This window comes from Dendropsophus ebraccatus, chromosome 13, assembly GCF_027789765.1.
Source record: "Dendropsophus ebraccatus isolate aDenEbr1 chromosome 13, aDenEbr1.pat, whole genome shotgun sequence".
In the NCBI taxonomy this organism is placed as follows: domain Eukaryota; kingdom Metazoa; phylum Chordata; class Amphibia; order Anura; family Hylidae; genus Dendropsophus; species Dendropsophus ebraccatus.
Genome location: NC_091466.1, coordinates 4,304,860 through 4,324,721, shown reverse-complemented (window position 1 = coordinate 4,324,721; position 19,862 = coordinate 4,304,860). Strand labels below are relative to the sequence as shown.

Genomic DNA, 19,862 nt, shown 5'->3' with positions numbered 1-19,862 from the left:
GGATGTGACGTCACGCCACTTCCGGCAGAGTCGCAGTGTCATTGTTGGGCCGGCATGATGATGATGGGCAGCGAGATGCGGTTGTTCCCCGGAGGTCCGGCGCCAGGAGAGCTCCACTCCTTCCCGGGCATGGGGCCCCACAGACACACGCTGTGAGTAGTAGGGGGCCGGAGGAGGCAGCCATGTCACTGGGGGCAGAGGACCCCCTTATATTCCGGGGCCCGCTGTACCGGGGAGGGAGGTCAGGACGCTGTACCGGGGAGGGAGGGAGGTCAGGACGCTGTACCGGGGAGGGAGGGAGGTCAGGACGCTGTAGCGGGGAGGGAGGGAGGTCAGGACGCTGTAGCGGGGAGGGAGGGAGGTCAGGACGCTGTAGCGGGGAGGGAGGGAGGTCAGGACGCTGTAGCGGGGAGGGAGGTCAGGACGCTGTAGCGGGGAGGGAGGGAGGTCAGGACGCTGTAGCGGGGAGGGAGGGAGGTCAGGACGCTGTAGCAGGGAGGGAGGTCAGGACGCTGTAGCGGGGAGGGAGGGAGGTCAGGACGCTGTAGCGGGGAGGGAGGGAGGTCAGGACGCTGTAGCGGGGAGGGAGGGAGGTCAGGACGCTGTAGCGGGGAGGGAGGTCAGGACGCTGTAGCAGGGAGGGAGGTCAGGACGCTGTAGCGGGGAGGGAGGGAGGTCAGGACGCTGTAGCGGGGAGGGAGGGAGGTCAGGACGCTGGAGCGGGGAGGGAGGGAGGTCAGGACGCTGTAGCGGGGAGGGAGGTCAGGACGCTGTAGCGGGGAGGGAGGGAGGTCAGGACGCTGTAGCGGGGAGGGAGGGAGGTCAGGACGCTGTAGCGGGGAGGGAGGGAGGTCAGGACGCTGTAGCGGGGAGGGAGGGGAGGGAGGTCAGGACGCTGTAGCGGGGAGGGAGGGAGGTCAGGACGCTGTAGCGGGGAGGGAGGGAGGTCAGGACGCTGTAGCGGGGAGGGAGGGAGGTCAGGACGCTGTAGCGGGGAGGGAGGGAGGTCAGGACGCTGTAGCGGGGAGGGAGGGAGGTCAGGACGCTGTAGCGGGGAGGGAGGGAGGTCAGGACGCTGTAGCGGGGAGGGAGGGAGGTCAGGACGCTGTAGCGGGGAGGGAGGGAGGTCAGGACGCTGTAGCGGGGAGGGAGGGAGGTCAGGACGCTGTAGCGGGGAGGGAGGGAGGTCAGGACGCTGTAGCGGGGAGGGAGGGAGGTCAGGACGCTGTAGCGGGGAGGGAGGGAGGTCAGGACGCTGTAGCGGGGAGGGAGGGAGGTCAGGACGCTGTAGCGGGGAGGGAGGGAGGTCAGGACGCTGTAGCGGGGAGGGAGGGAGGTCAGGACGCTGTAGCGGGGAGGGAGGGAGGTCAGGACGCTGTAGCGGGGAGGGAGGGAGGTCAGGACGCTGTAGCGGGGAGGGAGGGAGGTCAGGACGCTGTAGCGGGAGGGAGGGAGGTCAGGACGCTGTAGCGGGGAGGGAGGGAGGTCAGGACGCTGTAGCGGGGAGGGAGGGAGGTCAGGACGCTGTAGCGGGGAGGGAGGGAGGTCAGGACGCTGTAGCGGGGAGGGAGGGAGGTCAGGACGCTGTAGCGGGGAGGGAGGGAGGTCAGGACGCTGTAGCGGGGAGGGAGGGATGGTCAGGACGCTGTAGCGGGGAGGGAGGGAGGTCAGGACGCTGTAGCGGGGAGGGAGGGAGGTCAGGACGCTGTAGCGGGGAGGGAGGGAGGTCAGGACGCTGTAGCGGGGAGGGAGGGAGGTCAGGACGCTGTAGCGGGGAGGGAGGGAGGTCAGGACGCTGTAGCGGGGAGGGAGGGAGGTCAGGACGCTGTAGCGGGGAGGGAGGGAGGTCAGGACGCTGTAGCGGGGAGGGAGGGAGGTCAGGACGCTGTAGCGGGGAGGGAGGGAGGTCAGGACGCTGTAGCGGGGAGGGAGGGAGGTCAGGACGCTGTAGCGGGGAGGGAGGGAGGTCAGGACGCTGTAGCGGGGAGGGAGGGAGGTCAGGACGCTGTAGCGGGGAGGGAGGGAGGTCAGGACGCTGTAGCGGGGAGGGAGGGAGGTCAGGACGCTGTAGCGGGGAGGGAGGGAGGTCAGGACGCTGTAGCGGGGAGGGAGGGAGGTCAGGACGCTGTAGCGGGGAGGGAGGGAGGTCAGGACGCTGTAGCGGGGAGGGAGGGAGGTCAGGACGCTGTAGCGGGGAGGGAGGGAGGTCAGGACGCTGTAGCGGGGAGGGAGGGAGGTCAGGACGCTGTAGCGGGGAGGGAGGGAGGTCAGGACGCTGTAGCGGGGAGGGAGGGAGGTCAGGACGCTGTAGCGGGGAGGGAGGGAGGTCAGGACGCTGTAGCGGGGAGGGAGGGAGGTCAGGACGCTGTAGCGGGGAGGGAGGGAGGTCAGGACGCTGTAGCGGGGAGGGAGGGAGGTCAGGACGCTGTAGCGGGGAGGGAGGGAGGTCAGGACGCTGTAGCGGGGAGGGAGGGAGGTCAGGACGCTGTAGCGGGGAGGGAGGGAGGTCAGGACGCCCGGCTCCCCCCGGCCCCCATTACCTCCATTAGTTATCGGTACTGTGTACGCGCACCCAGTCAGGTCCCTTTGCGGTTTGGGATTTAGTCACTACCATTTATTATCCAGCACACACTGCTTTCACTTTCGTTTTCTGTACCAGGCCTGTACCACACCCTGTGTGTACAGCTATATATATTACACCTTGTGTATACAGCTATATATATATATATATATATATATATATATATATATATATATATATATATATATATATATATATATATATATATATATATATTACACCTTGTGTATACAGCTAGCTATATATATATATATATATATATATATTACACCTTGTGTATACAGCTATATATATATATATATATATATATATATATATATATATATATTACACCCTGTGTGTACAGCTATATATATTACACCTTGTGTATACAGCTATATATATATATATATATATATATATATATATATATAATATATATATAATTACACCTTGTGTATACAGCTAGCTATATATATATATATATATATTACACCTTGTGTATACAGCTATATATATATATATATATATATATATATATATATATATATATATATATATTACACCCTGTGTATACAGCTATATGTGTGTACAGTCATGGCCAAAAGGTTTGATGATACAAATATATATTTTACAAAGTCTACTGCTTCAGTTTTTAAAATGGCAATTTGGATATACTCCAGAACGTTATACAGAGGGATCAGCACAGCAATTACTTGCACAGTCATTATTTGCTTGGAAAATGAACTTTATCCCCCAAAACACATTTCAACATCATTGCAGCCCTGCCTTATGGTCCTTTTACACGGGACGATTATCGTTCGTTTTTGCACGATAACAGTCGAATTCGAACGATAATCGTACGTGTAAACGCTGCAAATGATCAAACGACAAGTGAGAAATCATTCATTTTGATCTTTCAACATGTTCTTAAATCATCTTTGATCGTTCGCAAAAAATTCGCAGATCGTTCAGTGTAAACATTCTTTCAACGATTTCCCGTATGTGTGAGATAGGCTTAAGCGATCGCATAGTGAATTTTCCGTACAATGTATCGTTCCGTCTAAACGCTGATCGTTATAAAAAAACATCGTTCATTCAAAATCGTTAATCGTACGATCGGGCGAATTATCGCACCGTGTAAAAGTACCATTACAAGGAGCAGCTAACATTGTTTCAGTGATTGCTCCATTATCACAGGTGTGGGTGTTGATGAGGACAGGGCTGGAGATCAATCTGTCATGATTAAAGGAGTACTCCAGGCACCCCCTGTAAAATCTAAACTCCTCCCACACTGGGGGATGGTTACTGGCTTCCTCTCTGTCACATTTCTTCCCCCTCTGGCTGCTCTCGCTGCCCCCTGCACTGTTCTCTGTTCCTGCTGATTACAGCTCCAGCTTCCTGTTTGGACCAGTGCCTGTGTGCTGCATATTCCTACAGTCCCCACAATGCCTTGCTCCCCTGGCCCGCCTCTGTAAACCTCCCACCTCCTCCTCCCACCCACAAACAGTATGTAATGTAGTGGCGGATAGGTTAGAGAGGGGACAGAACATTGAGGTGGGAGGAGAAGGGTCCTGTTGGGGGGAGGATAAGAGCAGTGGATAGGGAGAAGGGTCCTGTGGGGGGAGGATAAGAGCAGTGGATAGGGAGAAGGGTCCTGTGGGGGAGGATAAGAGCAGTGGATAGGGAGAAGGGTCCTGTGGGGAGGATAAGAGCAGTGGATAGGGAGAAGGGTCCTGTGGGGGAGGATAAGAGCAGTGGATAGGGAGAAGGGTCCTGTGGGGGAGGAGGATAAGAGCAGTGGATAGGGAGAAGGGTCCTGTGGGGGGGGGGGGGGGGAGGATAAGAGCAGTGGATAGGGAGGAGGGTCCTGTGGGGGGGGGAGGATAAGAGCAGTGGATAGGGAGGAGGGTCCTGTGGGGGAGGATAAGAGCAGTGGATAGGGAGAAGGGTCCTGTGGGGGAGGATAAGAGCAGTGGATAAGGAGAAGGGTCCTGTGGGGGGAGGATAAGAGCAGTGGATAAGGAGAAGGGTCCTGTGGGGGGAGGATAAGAGCAGTGGATAGGGAGGAGGGTCCTGTGGGGGGGGGGGGGAGGATAAGAGCAGTGGATAGGGAGAAGGGTCCTGTGGGGGAGGATAAGAGCAGTGGATAGGGAGGAGGGTCCTGTGGGGGGGGGGGGGGGAGGATAAGAGCAGTGGATAGGGAGGAGGGTCCTGTGGGGGAGGATAAGAGCAGTGGATAGGGAGGAGGGTCCTGTGGGGGAGGATAAGAGCAGTGGATAGGGAGAAGGGTCCTGTGGGGGGGGGGAGGATAAGAGCAGTGGATAGGGAGGAGGGTCCTGTGGGGGAGGGTAAGAGCAGTGGATAGGGAGAAGGGTCCTGTGGGGGGAGGATAAGAGCAGTGGATAGGGAGAAGGGTCCTGTGGGGGGAGGATAAGAGCAGTGGATAGGGAGAAGGGTCCTGTGGGGGGAGGATAAGAGCAGTGGATAGGGAGAAGGGTCCTGTGGGGGGGGGGATAAGAGCAGTGGATAGGGAGAAGGGTCCTGTGGGGGGAGGATAAGAGCAGAGGATAGGGAGAAGGGTCCTGTGGGGGGAGGATAAGAGCAGTGGATAGGGAGAAGGGTCCTGTGGGGGGAGGATAAGAGCAGAGGATAGGGAGAAGGGTCCTGTGGGGGGAGGATAAGAGCAGTGGATAGGGAGAAGGGTCCTGTGGGGGAGGATAAGAGCAGTGGATAGGGAGAAGGGTCCTGTGGGGGGGGGGAGGATAAGAGCAGTGGATAGGGAGAAGGGTCCTGTGGGGGGAGGATAAGAGCAGTGGATAGGGAGAAGGGTCCTGTGGGGGGAGGATAAGAGCAGTGGATAGGGAGGAGGGTCCTGTGGGGGGTGGATAGGGAGAAGGGTCCTGTGGGGGAGGATAAGAGCAGTGGATAGGGAGAAGGGTCCTGTGGGGGGAGGATAAGAGCAGTGGATAGGGAGAAGGGTCCTGTGGGGGGGGGGGGGGGAGGATAAGAGCAGTGGATAGGGAGAAGGGTCCTGTGGGGGAGGATAAGAGCAGTGGATAGGGAGGAGGGTCCTGTGGGGGGAGGGGGAGGATAAGAGCAGTGGATAGGGAGAAGGGTCCTGTGGGGGAGGATAAGAGCAGTGGATAGGGAGAAGGGTCCTGTGTGTGGGGGGGGGGGGGGCAGGATAAGAGCAGTGGATAGGGAGAAGGGTCCTGTGTGGGGGGGGGGCAGGATAAGAGCAGTGGATAGGGAGAAGGGTCCTGTGGGGGGGGGGGAGGATAAGAGCAGTGGATAGGGAGAAGGGTCCTGTGGGGGAGGATAAGAGCAGTGGATAGGGAGAAGTGTCCTGTGGGGGAGGATAAGAGCAGTGGATAGGGAGAAGTGTCCTGTGGGGGAGGATAAGAGCAGTGGATAGGGAGAAGGGTCCTGTGGGGGGAGGATAAGAGCAGTGGATAGGGAGAAGGGTCCTGTGGGGGGAGGATAAGAGCAGTGGATAAGGAGAAGGGTCCTGTGGGGGGGGGGGGGGAGGATAAGAGCAGTGGATAGGGAGAAGGGTCCTGTGGGGGAGGATAAGAGCAGTGGATAGGGAGAAGGGTCCTGTGGGGGAGGATAAGAGCAGTGGATAGGGAGAAGGGTCCTGTGGGGGAGGATAAGAGCAGTGGATAGGGAGGAGGGTCCTGTGGGGGAGGATAAGAGCAGTGGATAGGGAGAAGGGTCCTGTGGGGGAGGATAAGAGCAGTGGATAGGGAGAAGGGTCCTGTGGGGGGAGGATAAGAGCAGTGGATAGGGAGAAGGGTCCTGTGGGGGGGGGAGGATAAGAGCAGTGGATAGGGAGATTATCCTATTTCTTATAATGAAGGGGTTAAACTCGATGGTAATATAAAGTGTATGGTCACTAATGCCAGAAGTCTAGCAGCAAGATGGGGGAGCTGGAGGCCTGGGTGCTGGAGGAGTCCATTGATGTGGTTGGTGTGACTGAGACATGGCTGGACTCCTCACATGACTGGGCTGTCAATAGTCAGGGATTTACATTGTTCAGAAGGGACGAGGGTGGGCAGAAGGGGAGGAGGAGTATGTCTGTATGGTATAAGGACAGGGTGGGCAGGGGGAGGAGGAGTATGTCTGTATGGTATAAGGACAGGGTGGGCAGGAGGAGGAGGAGTATGTCTGTATGGTATAAGGACAGGGTGGGCAGGAGGAGGAGGAGTATGTCTGTATGGTATAAGGACAGGGCGGGCAGGAGGAGGAGGAGTATGTCTGTATGGTATAAGGACAGGGTGGGCAGGAGGAGGAGGAGTATGTCTGTATGGTATAAGGACAGGGCGGGCAGGAGGAGGAGGAGTATGTCTGTATGGTATAAGGACAGGGAGGGCAGGAGGAGGAGGAGTATGTCTGTATGGTATAAGGACAGGGCGGGCAGGAGGAGGAGGAGTATGTCTGTATGGTATAAGGACAGGGTGGGCAGAAGGGGAGGAGGAGTATGTCTGTATGGTATAAGGACAGGGTGGGCAGGAGGAGGAGGAGTATGTCTGTATGGTATAAGGACAGGGCGGGCAGGAGGAGGAGGAGTATGTCTGTATGGTATAAGGACAGGGAGGGCAGGAGGAGGAGGAGTATGTCTGTATGGTATAAGGACAGGGCGGGCAGGAGGAGGAGGAGTATGTCTGTATGGTATAAGGACAGGGTGGGCAGGAGGAGGAGGAGTATGTCTGTATGGTATAAGGACAGGGTGGGCAGGAGGAGGAGGAGTATGTCTGTATGGTATAAGGACAGGGTGGGCAGGAGGAGGAGGAGTATGTCTGTATGTCAGAAATGATATTAAAGTGAGTGTAAAAGATGCAATAGTGGGCGATGACTGTGATGATGTGGAAGCCTCCTGCAGGATAATTTTCTGGGCCAGTTTGTGGAGGAGCCGACTAGAAGTGATGGCTGCCGGATCTGGTTATTTCTAACACCGCTGAGCTGGTTGGGGACGTCACTGTCCATGAACACCTGGGGAATAGTGACCACAATATAGGGACTTTTAGCTTAAAGTGAGAAAAGAAAAACATGTTGGGAGGGCAAAAACTCTTCATTTTAAAAGGGCCAATTTTCCTGGGTTACGGGCAGAACTTCAGGGCAATAGACTGGGAGCGGCTGCTGTCACATACGGATACTGATAATACATGGGAAATCTGCTAATCTACATTACATAACTGTACGGCCAAATATATTCCTATGGGGAACAAATATAAACGGTAAAAATCCAATCCCACATGGCGACAACCGAGGTTAGAAGGGCTATAAATGAGAAAATACAGATCAGAGGGGTCAGCTGTATACAGTACAGATCAGAGGGGTCAGCTGTATACAGTACAGATCAGAGGGGTCAGCTGTATACAGTACAGATCAGAGGGGTCAGCTGTATACAGTACAGATCAGAGGGGTCAGCTGTATACAGTACAGATCAGAGGGGTCAGCTGTATACACTACAGATCAGAGGGGTCAGCTGTATACACTACAGATCAGAGGGGTCAGCTGTATACACTACAGATCAGAGGGGTCAGCCGTATACACTACAAATCAGAGGGGTCAGCCGTATACAGTACAGATCAGAGGGGTCAGCTGTATACACTACAGATCAGAGGGGTCAGCTGTATACACTACAGATCAGAGGGGTCAGCTGTATACACTACAGATCAGAGGGGTCAGCTGTATACACTACAGATCAGAGGGGTCAGCCGTATACAGTACAGATCAGAGGGGTCAGCTGTATACAGTACAGATCAGAGGGGTCAGCTGTATACACTACAGATCAGAGGGGTCAGCTGTATACACTACAGATCAGAGGGGTCAGCTGTATACACTACAGATCAGAGGGGTCAGCTGTATACACTACAGATCAGAGGGGTCAGCTTTAGCCTTTAAACATTACAAAGAAGTCAACAAAACAATGAAAGGCAGGTAGCCATAGATAGCAAAAGAAACCCCCAAAAAATTCTTCAAATATATTAATGCAAAAAAACTAAGGTCAGATGTAAAATTGGCTTAATAATGGTACCCAGAGAGTGGTGGTCAATGATTCCTACTCCAAATGGTCCCGGTAATAAGTGGTGTACCCCAAGGGTCAGTACTGGGCCCCTTCTGTTAACTTGTTTATTAATGATATTGAGAATGGAATTAACAGTTTCTATCTTTGCAGATGACACCAAGCTTTGTAGTACAGTCCAGTCTATGGAGGAAGTGCAGATGTTACAGGCTTTGTAGTACAGTCCAGTCTATGGAGGATGTGCAGATGTTACAGGCTTTGTAGTACAGTACAGTCTATGGAGGATGTGCAGATGTTACAGGCTTTGTAGTACAGTCCAGTCTATGGAGGAAGTGCAGATGTTACAGGCTTTGTAGTACAGTACAGTCTATGGAGGAAGTGCAGATGTTACAGGCTTTGTAGTACAGTCCAGTCTATGGAGGAAGTGCAGATGTTACAGGCTTTGTAGTACAGTCCAGTCTATGGAGGAAGTGCAGATGTTACAGGCTTTGTAGTACAGTCTATGGAGGAAGTGCAGATGTTACAGGCTTTGTAGTACAGTACAGTCTATGGAGGATGTGCAGATGTTACAGGATGTGTAGTACAGTACAGTCTATGGAGGATGTGCAGATGTTACAGGCTTTGTAGTACAGTACAGTCTATGGAGGAAGTGCAGATGTTACAGGCTTTGTAGTACAGTACAGTCTATGGAGGAAGTGCAGATGTTACAGGCTTTGTAGTACAGTACAGTCTATGGAGGATGGGCAGATGTTACAGGATGACTTAGACACACTGAGTGTTTGGGCGTCTACTTGGCAAATGAGGTTCAATGTGGATAAATGTAAAGTTATGCACCTGGGTACTAATAACCCACATGCATCATATGTCCTGGGGGGAGTAATAACCTGCAGCATCATATGTCCTGGGGGGAGTAATAACCCGCATGCATCATATGTCCTGGGGGGAGTAATAACCTGCAGCATCATATGTCCTGGGGGGAGTAATAACCTGCAGCATCATATGTCCTGGGGGGAGTAATAACCTGCAGCATCATATGTCCTGGGGGGAGTAATAACCCGCATGCATCATATGTCCTGGGGGGAGTAATAACCTGCAGCATCATATGTCCTGGGGGGAGTAATAACCTGCAGCATCATATGTCCTGGGGGGAGTAATAACCCGCATGCATCATATGTCCTGGGGGGAGTAATAACCTGCAGCATCATATGTCCTGGGGGGAGTAATAACCCGCATGCATCATATGTCCTGGGGTGGTTACTCTGGGAGAGTCGCTGATGGAGAAGGATCTGGGTGTACTTGTAGATAATAGACTACAGAACAGCACACAATGTCAATATCCTGCTGGCCTTAGAAGCAGCTGACTGTCATGTATATAACAGGCCTGGACTCTCGGGACAGGGATATAATATTACCGCTCTATAAAGCTTTGGTGCGGCCCCATCTGGAGTATGCCGTCCAGTTTTGGAACCCGATTCATAAAAAGGACGTTCTAGAGCTGGAGAGGGAACAAAGACGGCAACTACACTAATAAGGGGAATGGAGCATCTTAGTTATGAGGAGAGATTAAAAGAATTACATTTGTTTAGTCTGGAGAAGAGACGTTTAAGGGGAGATATGATTAACTTATTTATATATATATAAATGGCCCCTACAAGAGATATGGGGAAAAGATGTTCCAGGTAAAACCCCCTCAAAGGACAAGAGGGCGCTGCCTCCGCCTGGAGAGACAAGGGGGCGCTGCCTCCGCCTGGAGAGACAAGGGGGCACTGCCTCCGCCTGGAGAGACAAGGGGGCACTGCCTCCGCCTGGAGAGACAAGAGGGCGCTGCCTCCACCTGGAGAGACAAGGGGGCACTGCCTCTGCCTGGAGAGACAAGGGGGCGCTGCCTCCGCCTGGAGAGACAAGGGGGCGCTGCCTCCGCCTGGAGAGACAAGGGGGCGCTGCCTCCGCCTGGAGAGACAAGGGGGCACTGCCTCCGCCTGGAGAGACAAGGGGGCGCTGCCTCCGCCTGGAGAGACAAGGGGGCGCTGCCTCCGCCTGGAGAGACAAGGGGGCGCTGCCTCCGCCTGGAGAGACAAGGGGGCGCTGCCTCCGCCTGGAGAGACAAGGGGGCGCTGCCTCCGCCTGGAGAGACAAGGGGGCGCTGCCTCCGCCTGGAGAGACAAGGGGGCGCTGCCTCCGCCTGGAGAGACAAGGGGGCCCTGCCTCCGCCTGGAGAGACAAGGGGGCCCTGCCTCCGCCTGGAGAGACAAGGGGGCGCTGCCTCCGCCTGGAGAGACAAGGGGGCGCTGCCTCCGCCTGGAGAGACAAGGGGGCGCTGCCTCCGCCTGGAGAGACAAGGGGGCGCTGCCTCCGCCTGGAGAGACAAGGGGGCGCTGCCTCCGCCTGGAGAGACAAGGGGGCGCTGCCTCCGCCTGGAGAGACAAGGGGGCGCTGCCTCCGCCTGGAGAGACAAGGGGGCGCTGCCTCCGCCTGGAGAGACAAGGGGGCGCTGCCTCCGCCTGGAGAGACAAGGGGGCGCTGCCTCCGCCTGGAGAGACAAGGGGGCGCTGCCTCCGCCTGGAGAGACAAGGGGGCGCTGCCTCCGCCTGGAGAGACAAGGGGGCGCTGCCTCCGCCTGGAGAGACAAGGGGGCGCTGCCTCCGCCTGGAGAGACAAGGGGGCGCTGCCTCCGCCTGGAGAGACAAGGGGGCGCTGCCTCCGCCTGGAGAGACAAGGGGGCGCTGCCTCCGCCTGGAGAGACAAGGGGGCGCTGCCTCCGCCTGGAGAGACAAGGGGGCGCTGCCTCCGCCTGGAGAGACAAGGGGGCGCTGCCTCCGCCTGGAGAGAAAAGGGGGCGCTGCCTCCGCCTGGAGAGACAAGGGGGCGCTGCCTCCGCCTGGAGAGACAAGGGGGCGCTGCCTCCGCCTGGAGAGACAAGGGGGCGCTGCCTCCGCCTGGAGAGACAAGGGGGCGCTGCCTCCGCCTGGAGAGACAAGGGGGCGCTGCCTCCGCCTGGAGAGACAAGGGGGCGCTGCCTCCGCCTGGAGAGACAAGGGGGCGCTGCCTCCGCCTGGAGAGACAAGGGGGCGCTGCCTCCGCCATCTTGTGGGGTTGCTTCTCAGCCAAGGGAATCAGCTCTCACAGTCTTGCCTAAAAACACAGCCATGAATAAAGAATGGGACCAGAATGTCCTCCAAGAGCAACTTCTCCCAACCGACCAAGAGCAGTTTGGCTCTTCCAATGCCTTTTCCAGCATGATGGAGCACCTTGCCATAAAGCAAAGGTGATAACTAAATGGCTCAGGGAAGAAAACAGAGAGATTTTGGGTCCATGGCCTGGAAACTCCCCAGATCTTAATCCCATTGAGAACTTGTGGTCAATCATCAAGAGACGGGTGGGCAAACAAAAAACAACCAATTCTGACAAAATGCGAACATTGATTGTGCAAGATTGGACGGCTATCAGTCAGGATTTGGTCCAGAAGGTGATGGAGAGCAGCCGGGGAGAATTACAGAGGTCCTGAAGAAGAAGCCGCAACACTGCAAATATTATAGACTTGCTGCAGTAACTCATTCTAGCTGGCACTATAAGCTTTTGTTACTCATAATATGATTGCAATTATATTTCTGTATGTGATAAAAACATCTGACAAACACACATAAAAACCAGAGGGCAGCAGATTACGTGAAAATATAAAATTTGTGTCATTCTCAAAACTTTTGGCCATGACTGTATGTACAGCCATATATTCATTTATTTATTTTACACCTTGTGTATATACAGCCTATATATATATAATATATATATATATATATATATATACATACACCCTGTGTATACAGTATGTGTGTGTATATACAGAATATATATATATTTATCTCTACTGTATATACACATACTGTATACACAGGGTGTGATATATAGGGCTGTATACACACATACTGTATACACAGGGTGTAAAATAAATATATATTATATTATAATATAATATAGGGCTGTGTATACACACATACTGTATACACAGAGTAAAAAAAAAAAAAAAAAAAAATATATATATATATATATATATATATATATATATATATATATATTAGGGCTGTATATACACATGCTGTATACACAGGGTGTAATAAATAAATATATATTATATGGCTGTATATGTACATATACTGTATACACCAGGTGTAAAAAATATATATATATATATATATATATATATATATATATATATATACACACGGGGTGTAAAATATATAAATATATATATATATATATAGTATACACAGGGTGTAATAAATATATTATATGGCTGTATATGCACATATACTGTATACACGGGGTGTAAAATAATTATATATATTTTTATATATGAGTCCAAAAATATAGCGGCACTTCCAATGCAGTGAAAAGGTGTTTATTTGCTCAAGAGAAAAAAAAATGCAGCAACGTTTCAGTTCATACCATATGAACCTTTTTCAAGCCATAGTCATGTACTGTATACACTGGATGTAATATACATATGTATATAGCGCTGTATATACACACACATATACTGTATACACAGGCTATGGGGTTCGGGGGGAGGGGTGACATCATAGGGCTCTGGGGTCCAGGGGGGGGCACATTACAGGGCTATGGTGTCCGGAGGGGAGGGGGGACATCACAGGGCTCTAGGGTCCAATGGGTGCAAACACATCACAGGGATCTGGGGGGGGGGGGGGGGGGGGGGCTTATATATCCTTACAAACATTGGTGGTGGTGTCTGAACGTAACACATGTTCGCTGATTTCCCTGCAGGAATCCGATGGTGACCGGGACCTCCGTTCTGGGAGTGAAGTTTGATGGGGGGGTGATGATCGCTGCTGACATGTTGGGCTCGTATGGCTCTCTGGCCAGATTCCGCAACATCTCCAGGATAATGAAGGTCAATGCTTGTACCATGCTGGGGGCGTCCGGAGACTACGCAGACTACCAGTATTTGAAGCAGGTGCTCGACCAGATGGTGTAAGTGTCCTGGAGGAGGATCCCCCAATAACATGGAGGTCAGCTGACCCCAGCTGCAATGCACCCATCACTTCCTGGGGACTATGAGCCGGATATTATTATAGAATATCATAGCGATTCCCATCATTCCCAGAGAGATCTGCTCAGAGGTCACTCTGTGTGCACACTGGTGACCAGTAACATAGATACTGGGATATAATGCCAGCCGCTGATTGCGGTCACCCCCCATATAGCGCACCCAGCTGATGAATCACTTATACTCATTATTGATCCCTGTAGCCGCTCGGTACGGGGAGAGCGTGTAACCTGCTATATTGTGACATCAGCGTTTATATCACAGGATCGACGAGGAGCTGGTGGGCGATGGGCACAACTATAGCCCGAAGGCCGTGCACTCGTGGCTCACCCGCGTTATGTACAACCGCAGGAGTAAGATGAACCCGCTGTGGAACACGGTGGTGCTGGGAGGCTTCTACAAAGGAGAGAGGTGAGCTGATGTAGCCCCGCTTACATAACAGCCTGGGGGCCCCCCACTCCTGATCCCAGTCAAGGAGCAGTCGTAGGGCAGACACTGTAATCTCTCTATAACCGTGCCGGCCTGAGACATTCCTCCTCATCTATAACTTCCTTATATTTGTCTCTCCAGCTTCCTGGGTTATGTCGACAAGTTGGGGGTGGCCTATGAAGCCCCAACTATAGCCACAGGCTTTGGCGCCTACCTGGCTCAGGTACGTGGGAGCAGCGCTGTGCATTGTGGACATCCTTTGGCGTGTCATCAGGTTTACTTACCGCTTCTCTCCTCTTCTGCAGCCGTTGATGCGGGAGGTGGTGGAAAACAAGCCCAAGCTGACCCGGGAGGAGGCCCGGCAGCTGATAGAGCGCTGCATGAAGGTGCTGTACTACAGAGATGCCCGCTCTTATAACAGAGTAAGTCATCCTCACCGGCGGTGATTGTGGGCGGTGTGTTCAGTGCTGTGCAGAGATAACCCTCCTCTCTTACCTTATAGTATGAGATCTCTACAGTCACAGAGAGCGGAGTGGAGATCGAGGGGCCACTGTCATCCGACACCAACTGGGAGATTGCACATCTGATCAGGTTAGAGGAGTCGCCCCACGCAGGCTCTGCAGTCTGCCATAGATTATATATAATACTCTCTAACTCTGCCGCTCTTTCTCTTGCAGTGGATTTGAATGAGATGAGGACTGCGCCTGCCTGCGACTGCGTCATGTCTCCTTCTGCTTTCTTAGTACTTTTATATATAAATATATGTATGAAAAATAAATCTGACTCTGGGCTGTGTCCATGGTAACTGTGTCTGATCCTCCCTATATAATGTGCAGGCATCTGCTGATCCCTGACATGTCACATCTTCCAGCTATCTGACCTCCATTCACCCTGCTCCCCGACATTAGACACATAGTCATACGCTGCTCTGAGCTGAGCATTCCCTACTGGACACAACGGGTACAACGCCCGGCCCCCCGTAGAGCCAAACTGCAACATTTCACAAAAAGGACTTTTCAAAGTGAATCTAGTACAATTAAAGATTTTAGAATGGACAGATCAGCGGTGTCACATAGATCTGGAGGCGCCAGGAGAGACCTCACTGTGATTACTGAGGAGGGGAGTGATCTGGAGAGGCCGGGAGAGACGTCACTGGGATTACTGAGGATGGGAGCGATCTGGAGGCGCCAGGAGAGATGTCACTGTGATTACTGAGGAGGGGAGCGATCTGGAGGCGCCAGGAGAGACCTCACTGTGATTACTGAGGATGGGAGTGATCTGAAGGCGCCAGGAGAGACCTCACTGGGATTACTGAGGATGGGAGCGATCTGGAGAGGCCGGGAGAGATGTCACTGGGATTACTGAGGATGGGAGCGATCTGGAGAGGCCAGGAGAGATATTACTGAGGATGGGAGCGATCTGGAGAGGCCGGGAGAGATGTCAGTGTGATTACTGAGGAGGGGAGCGATCTGGAGAAGCCAGGAGAGACGTCACTGTGATTACTGAGGAGGGGAGCGATCTGGAGGCGCCAGGAGAGACCTCACTGTGATTACTGAGGATGGGAGTGATCTGGAGAGGCCGGGAGAGACGTCACTGGGATTACTGAGGAGGGGAGCGATCTGGAGGCGTCAGGAGAGATGTCACTGGGATTACTGAGGAGGGGAGCGATCTGGAGGCGCCAGGAGAGACCTCACTGTGATTACTGAGGATGGGAGTGATCTGGAGAGGCCGGGAGAGACGTCACTGGGATTACTGAGGATGGGAGCGATCTGGAGGCGCCAGGAGAGATGTCACTGGGATTACTGAGGAGGGGAGTGATCTGGAGAGGCCGGGAGAGACGTCACTGGGATTACTGAGGAGGGGAGTGATCTGGAGAGGCCGGGAGAGACGTCACTGGGATTACTGAGGATGGGAGCGATCTGGAGGCGCCAGGAGAGATGTCACTGGGATTACTGAGGAGGGGAGCGATCTGGAGAGGCCAGGAGAGATGTTACTGGGATTACTGAGGAGGGGAGGGATCTGGAGGCGCCAGGAGAGATGTCACTGTGATTACTGAGGAGGGGAGCGATCTGGAGAGGCCGGGAGAGACGTCACTGTGATTACTGAGGAGGGGAGCGATCTTGAGGCGCCAGGAGAGACCTCACTTTGATTACTGAGGATGGGAGTGATCTGGAGAGGCCAGGAGAGATGTCACTGTGATTACTGAGGAGGGGAGCGATCTGGAGAGGCCAGGAGAGATGTCACTGTGATTACTGAGGAGGGGAGCGATCTGGAGAGGCCAGGAGAGATGTCACTGTGATTACTGACAAGGGAGCGATCTGGAGAGGCCGGGAGAGATGTCAGTGTGATTACTGAGGATGGGAGCGATCTGGAGAGGCCGGGAGAGACCTCACTGTGATTACTGAGGAGGGGAGCGATCTGGAGAGGCCGGGAGAGATGTCACTGTGATTACTGAGGAGGGGAGCGATCTGGAGAGGCTGGGAATAACGTCACTGTGATTACTGAGGAGGGGAGTGATTTGGAGAGGCCAGGAGTGATGTCACTGTGGATTACTGAGGATGGAAGTGATCTGGAGAGGCCGGGAGTGACGTCACTGTGATTACTGAGGAGGGGAGCGATCTGGAGGCGCCAGGAGAGATGTCACTGTGATTACTGAGGAGGGGAGCGATCTGGAGAGGCCGGGAGTGACGTCACTGTGATTACTGAGGATGGGAGCGATCTGGAGGCGCCAGGAGAGATGTCACTGTGATTACTGAGGAGGGGAGGGATCTGGAGAGGCCGGGAGTGACGTCACTGTGATTACTGAGGAGGGGAGCGATCTGGAGAGGCCGGGAGTGACGTCACTGTGATTACTGAGGAGGGGAGCGATCTGGAGAGGCCGGGAGTGACGTCAATGATTACTGAGGAGGGAAGCGATCTGGAGAGGCCAGGAGAGATGTCACTGTGATTACTGAGGAGGGGAGCGATCTGGAGAGGCCAGGAGAGATGTCACTGTGATTACTGAGGAGGGGAGCGATCTGGAGAGGCCAGGAGAGATGTCACTGTGATTACTGAGGATGGGAGCGATCTGGAGGCGCCAGGAGAGATGTCACTGTGATTACTGAGGAGGGGAGCGATCTGGAGAGGCCGGGAGAGATGTCACTGGGATTACTGAGGATGGGAGCGATCTGGAGAGGCCGGGAGAGATGTCACTGTGATTACTGACAAGGGAGCGATCTGGAGAGGCCGGGAAAGATGTCACTGTGATTACTGAGGAGGGGAGCGATCTGGAGAGGCCAGGAGAGACGTCACTGTGATTACTGAGGATGGGAGCGATCTGGAGAGGCCGGGAGTGATGTCACTGGGATTACTGAGGATGTGCGGGATTTGGAGAGGCCAGGAGTGACATCGATGGGGTTACTGAGGATGTGCGGGATTTGGAGAGGCCGGGGTGACGTCGAGGGGAGCGATCTGGAGAGGGGCGAGGTGACATTACTGTGATTACTGAGGATGTGCGGGATTTGGAGAGGCCGGGGGTGACGTCACTGTGATTACTGAGGATGGGAGCAATCTGGAGAGGCCAGGAGTGACGTCACTGTGATTACTGAGGAGCGGAGCGATCTGGAGAGACTGGGAGTGATGTTGCTGTTAGGGATGGTCCAAACCTGCCGAGGTTTGGGTTCGTATGAACCCGAACGCTTGGCATCAGATTACCGATGTCAGCCCACTCCGTGCAGCTGGAGGACCGCCTGGAAAACTGGGATACAGCCTATGGCTGTGTCCTAGTTTTCCAGGCGGTCCTCACGCTGTATCCACCTTCTCCACAGAGCGGGCAGACAGCGGGAATCATTTCCGAGAGTTCGGGTTTGTACGAACAGGTTCGGACCATCCCTAGTTGCTGTGATTACTGAGGATGTGAGCGCTCTGGAGAGGCCAGGGAAGACGTCACTGTGATTACTGAGGATGGGAGCGATCTGGAGAGGCTGGGAATAACGTCACTGTGATTACTGAGGATGGGAGCGATCTGGAGAGACGTCACTGTGATTACTGAGGATGTGCGGGATTTGGAGAGGCCGGGAGTGACGTCACTGTGATTACTGAGGATGGGAGCGATCTGGAGAGGCCGGGAGTGATGTCACTGTGGATTACTGAGGATGGGAGCGATCTGAAGAGGCCAGGAGAGATTTCACTGTGGATTACTGAGGAGGGGAGTGATTTGGAGAGGCCAGGAGTGATGTCACTGTGATTACTGAGGATGGGAGCGATCTGGAGAGGCCAGGAGTGATGTCACTGTGGATTACTGAGGATGGAAGCGATCTGGAGAGGCCGCGAGTGATGTCACTGTGATTACTGAGGATGGGAGCGATCTGGAAAGGCCAGGAGTGATGTCACTGGGATTACTGAGGATGGGAGCGATCTGGAAAGGCCAGGAGTGATGTCACTGGGATTACTGAGGATGGGAGCGATCTGGAAAGGCCAGGAGTGATGTCACTGTGATTACTGAGGAGGGGAGCGATCTGGAGAGTCCGGGGGTGACGTCACTGGGATTACTGAGGATGGGAGCGATCTGGAAAGGCCAGGAGTGATGTCACTGTGATTACTGAGGATGGGAGCGATCTGGAAAGGCCAGGAGTGATGTCACTGTGATTACTGAGGAGGGGAGCGATCTGGAGAGTCCGGGGGTGACGTCACTGGGATTACTGAGGAGGGGAGCGATCTGGAGAGGCCGGGGGTGACGTCACTGTGATTACTGAGGATGTGTAAAGTGCGGATCTGCCCATAGTAAAATCTATAGACCAGGGCAAGCATGTTGCTAGATTGGCTTTAAAGGTCCTTACTTAACCCAAAAGTCATAGAAATGTATGTATAGAGGGTCTCCTGGAGCTTTCTCCACACAGTGACTGCTGTATTCTATAAGTACTGGTGACACAGCATCCTCTGGAGGCCATCTATACCATCCATCGACCACAGAAACCCTTGAGATGTCCTCTGACAGCTACATTATTATGGGTATATAGAGAATGTTATATAAGAAACTTGATGTAAGCCCGTTGACCCTTCTCGGTACCACCATACATGATACATCTATTTTAGATGTGCACTCTCATACTCTCTATATGTGACATCCCCTCAATCATCTTACTATCTGGTTTGCTCCTCCCCCCCCCCCCCCCCCCCCCCCCCCCCCCCACCCCCCCCCCCCCCCCCCCCCCACCCCCCACCTCATGGCATGACACAACAAAACCTTGAGGACCTGTTCTATTTGCTGGAGGTCTCCCAACACTCACTTGTAATAGATGACAAAATAGTTTTAGATTATTCTGACCCTAAGCATTGAAAGGTCAAAGGTTAGCTCTGACTGCTCCCGACATGTTGCTTCTTGTTCACTTCCTCGCCATTACTGAGTCTTTTTCTAAACGGTCATGGCTAATTATGAACTCTCTTCCCTGTTGTCCCAATTAGCAGCACAACTGATGGGGGGAGCTGCACCTTCTCTGGTATATATAGACCACCTTAACTTTTCTACCCATTTTAGTTATTTTTCCATCATGGATGCAAATTTGTTCTCAAACCTTGGCAAGTTTCATTGAGGACTCTAAGGAGGTATCTAAGACTTCCCACCAACCTATGGAAAAGATTGGCTAATAATAGCCCTTCGAGAGCCCTCCGAAAGACGTAGGTCCAGCCTGTATTGGAATTTCTGAAGAGTCTTTGTTGGAGTCTTGGATGAATTTAGGAAAGTCAGACCTAACTCCCTTGACTAATAAGACCTTTTTAGGATTCCAGATCGACTTGCTTCA

At 53.3% G+C, this 19,862-nt stretch overlaps 1 protein-coding gene across 1 annotated transcript; it reads left to right on the top strand.

Annotated features, from left to right (window-relative positions):
- Positions 1 to 8: 8 nt before the first annotated feature.
- Positions 9 to 14,887, top strand: PSMB4 (proteasome 20S subunit beta 4). The gene is made up of 7 exons (XM_069949757.1): positions 9 to 152; positions 13,371 to 13,577; positions 13,918 to 14,064; positions 14,224 to 14,305; positions 14,388 to 14,504; positions 14,585 to 14,673; positions 14,760 to 14,887. Exons 1-7 carry the CDS (start codon positions 55 to 57, stop codon positions 14,770 to 14,772), a joined length of 753 nt encoding a protein of 250 aa, XP_069805858.1. The 5' UTR covers positions 9 to 54; the 3' UTR covers positions 14,773 to 14,887.
- The last annotated feature ends 4,975 nt before the right edge of the window (positions 14,888 to 19,862 follow it).

Bases quoted from the DNA above. Each gene is read 5' to 3' on its own strand.
- PSMB4 (XM_069949757.1), top strand. From the start codon at position 55: ATGATGATGATGGGCAGCGAGATGCGGTTGTTCCCCGGAGGTCCGGCG. The intron at 14,065-14,223 runs GTGAGCTGATGT...TTGTCTCTCCAG, and splicing joins GGCTTCTACAAAGGAGAGAG to CTTCCTGGGTTATGTCGACA. The intron at 14,306-14,387 runs GTACGTGGGAGC...CCTCTTCTGCAG, and splicing joins TTGGCGCCTACCTGGCTCAG to CCGTTGATGCGGGAGGTGGT.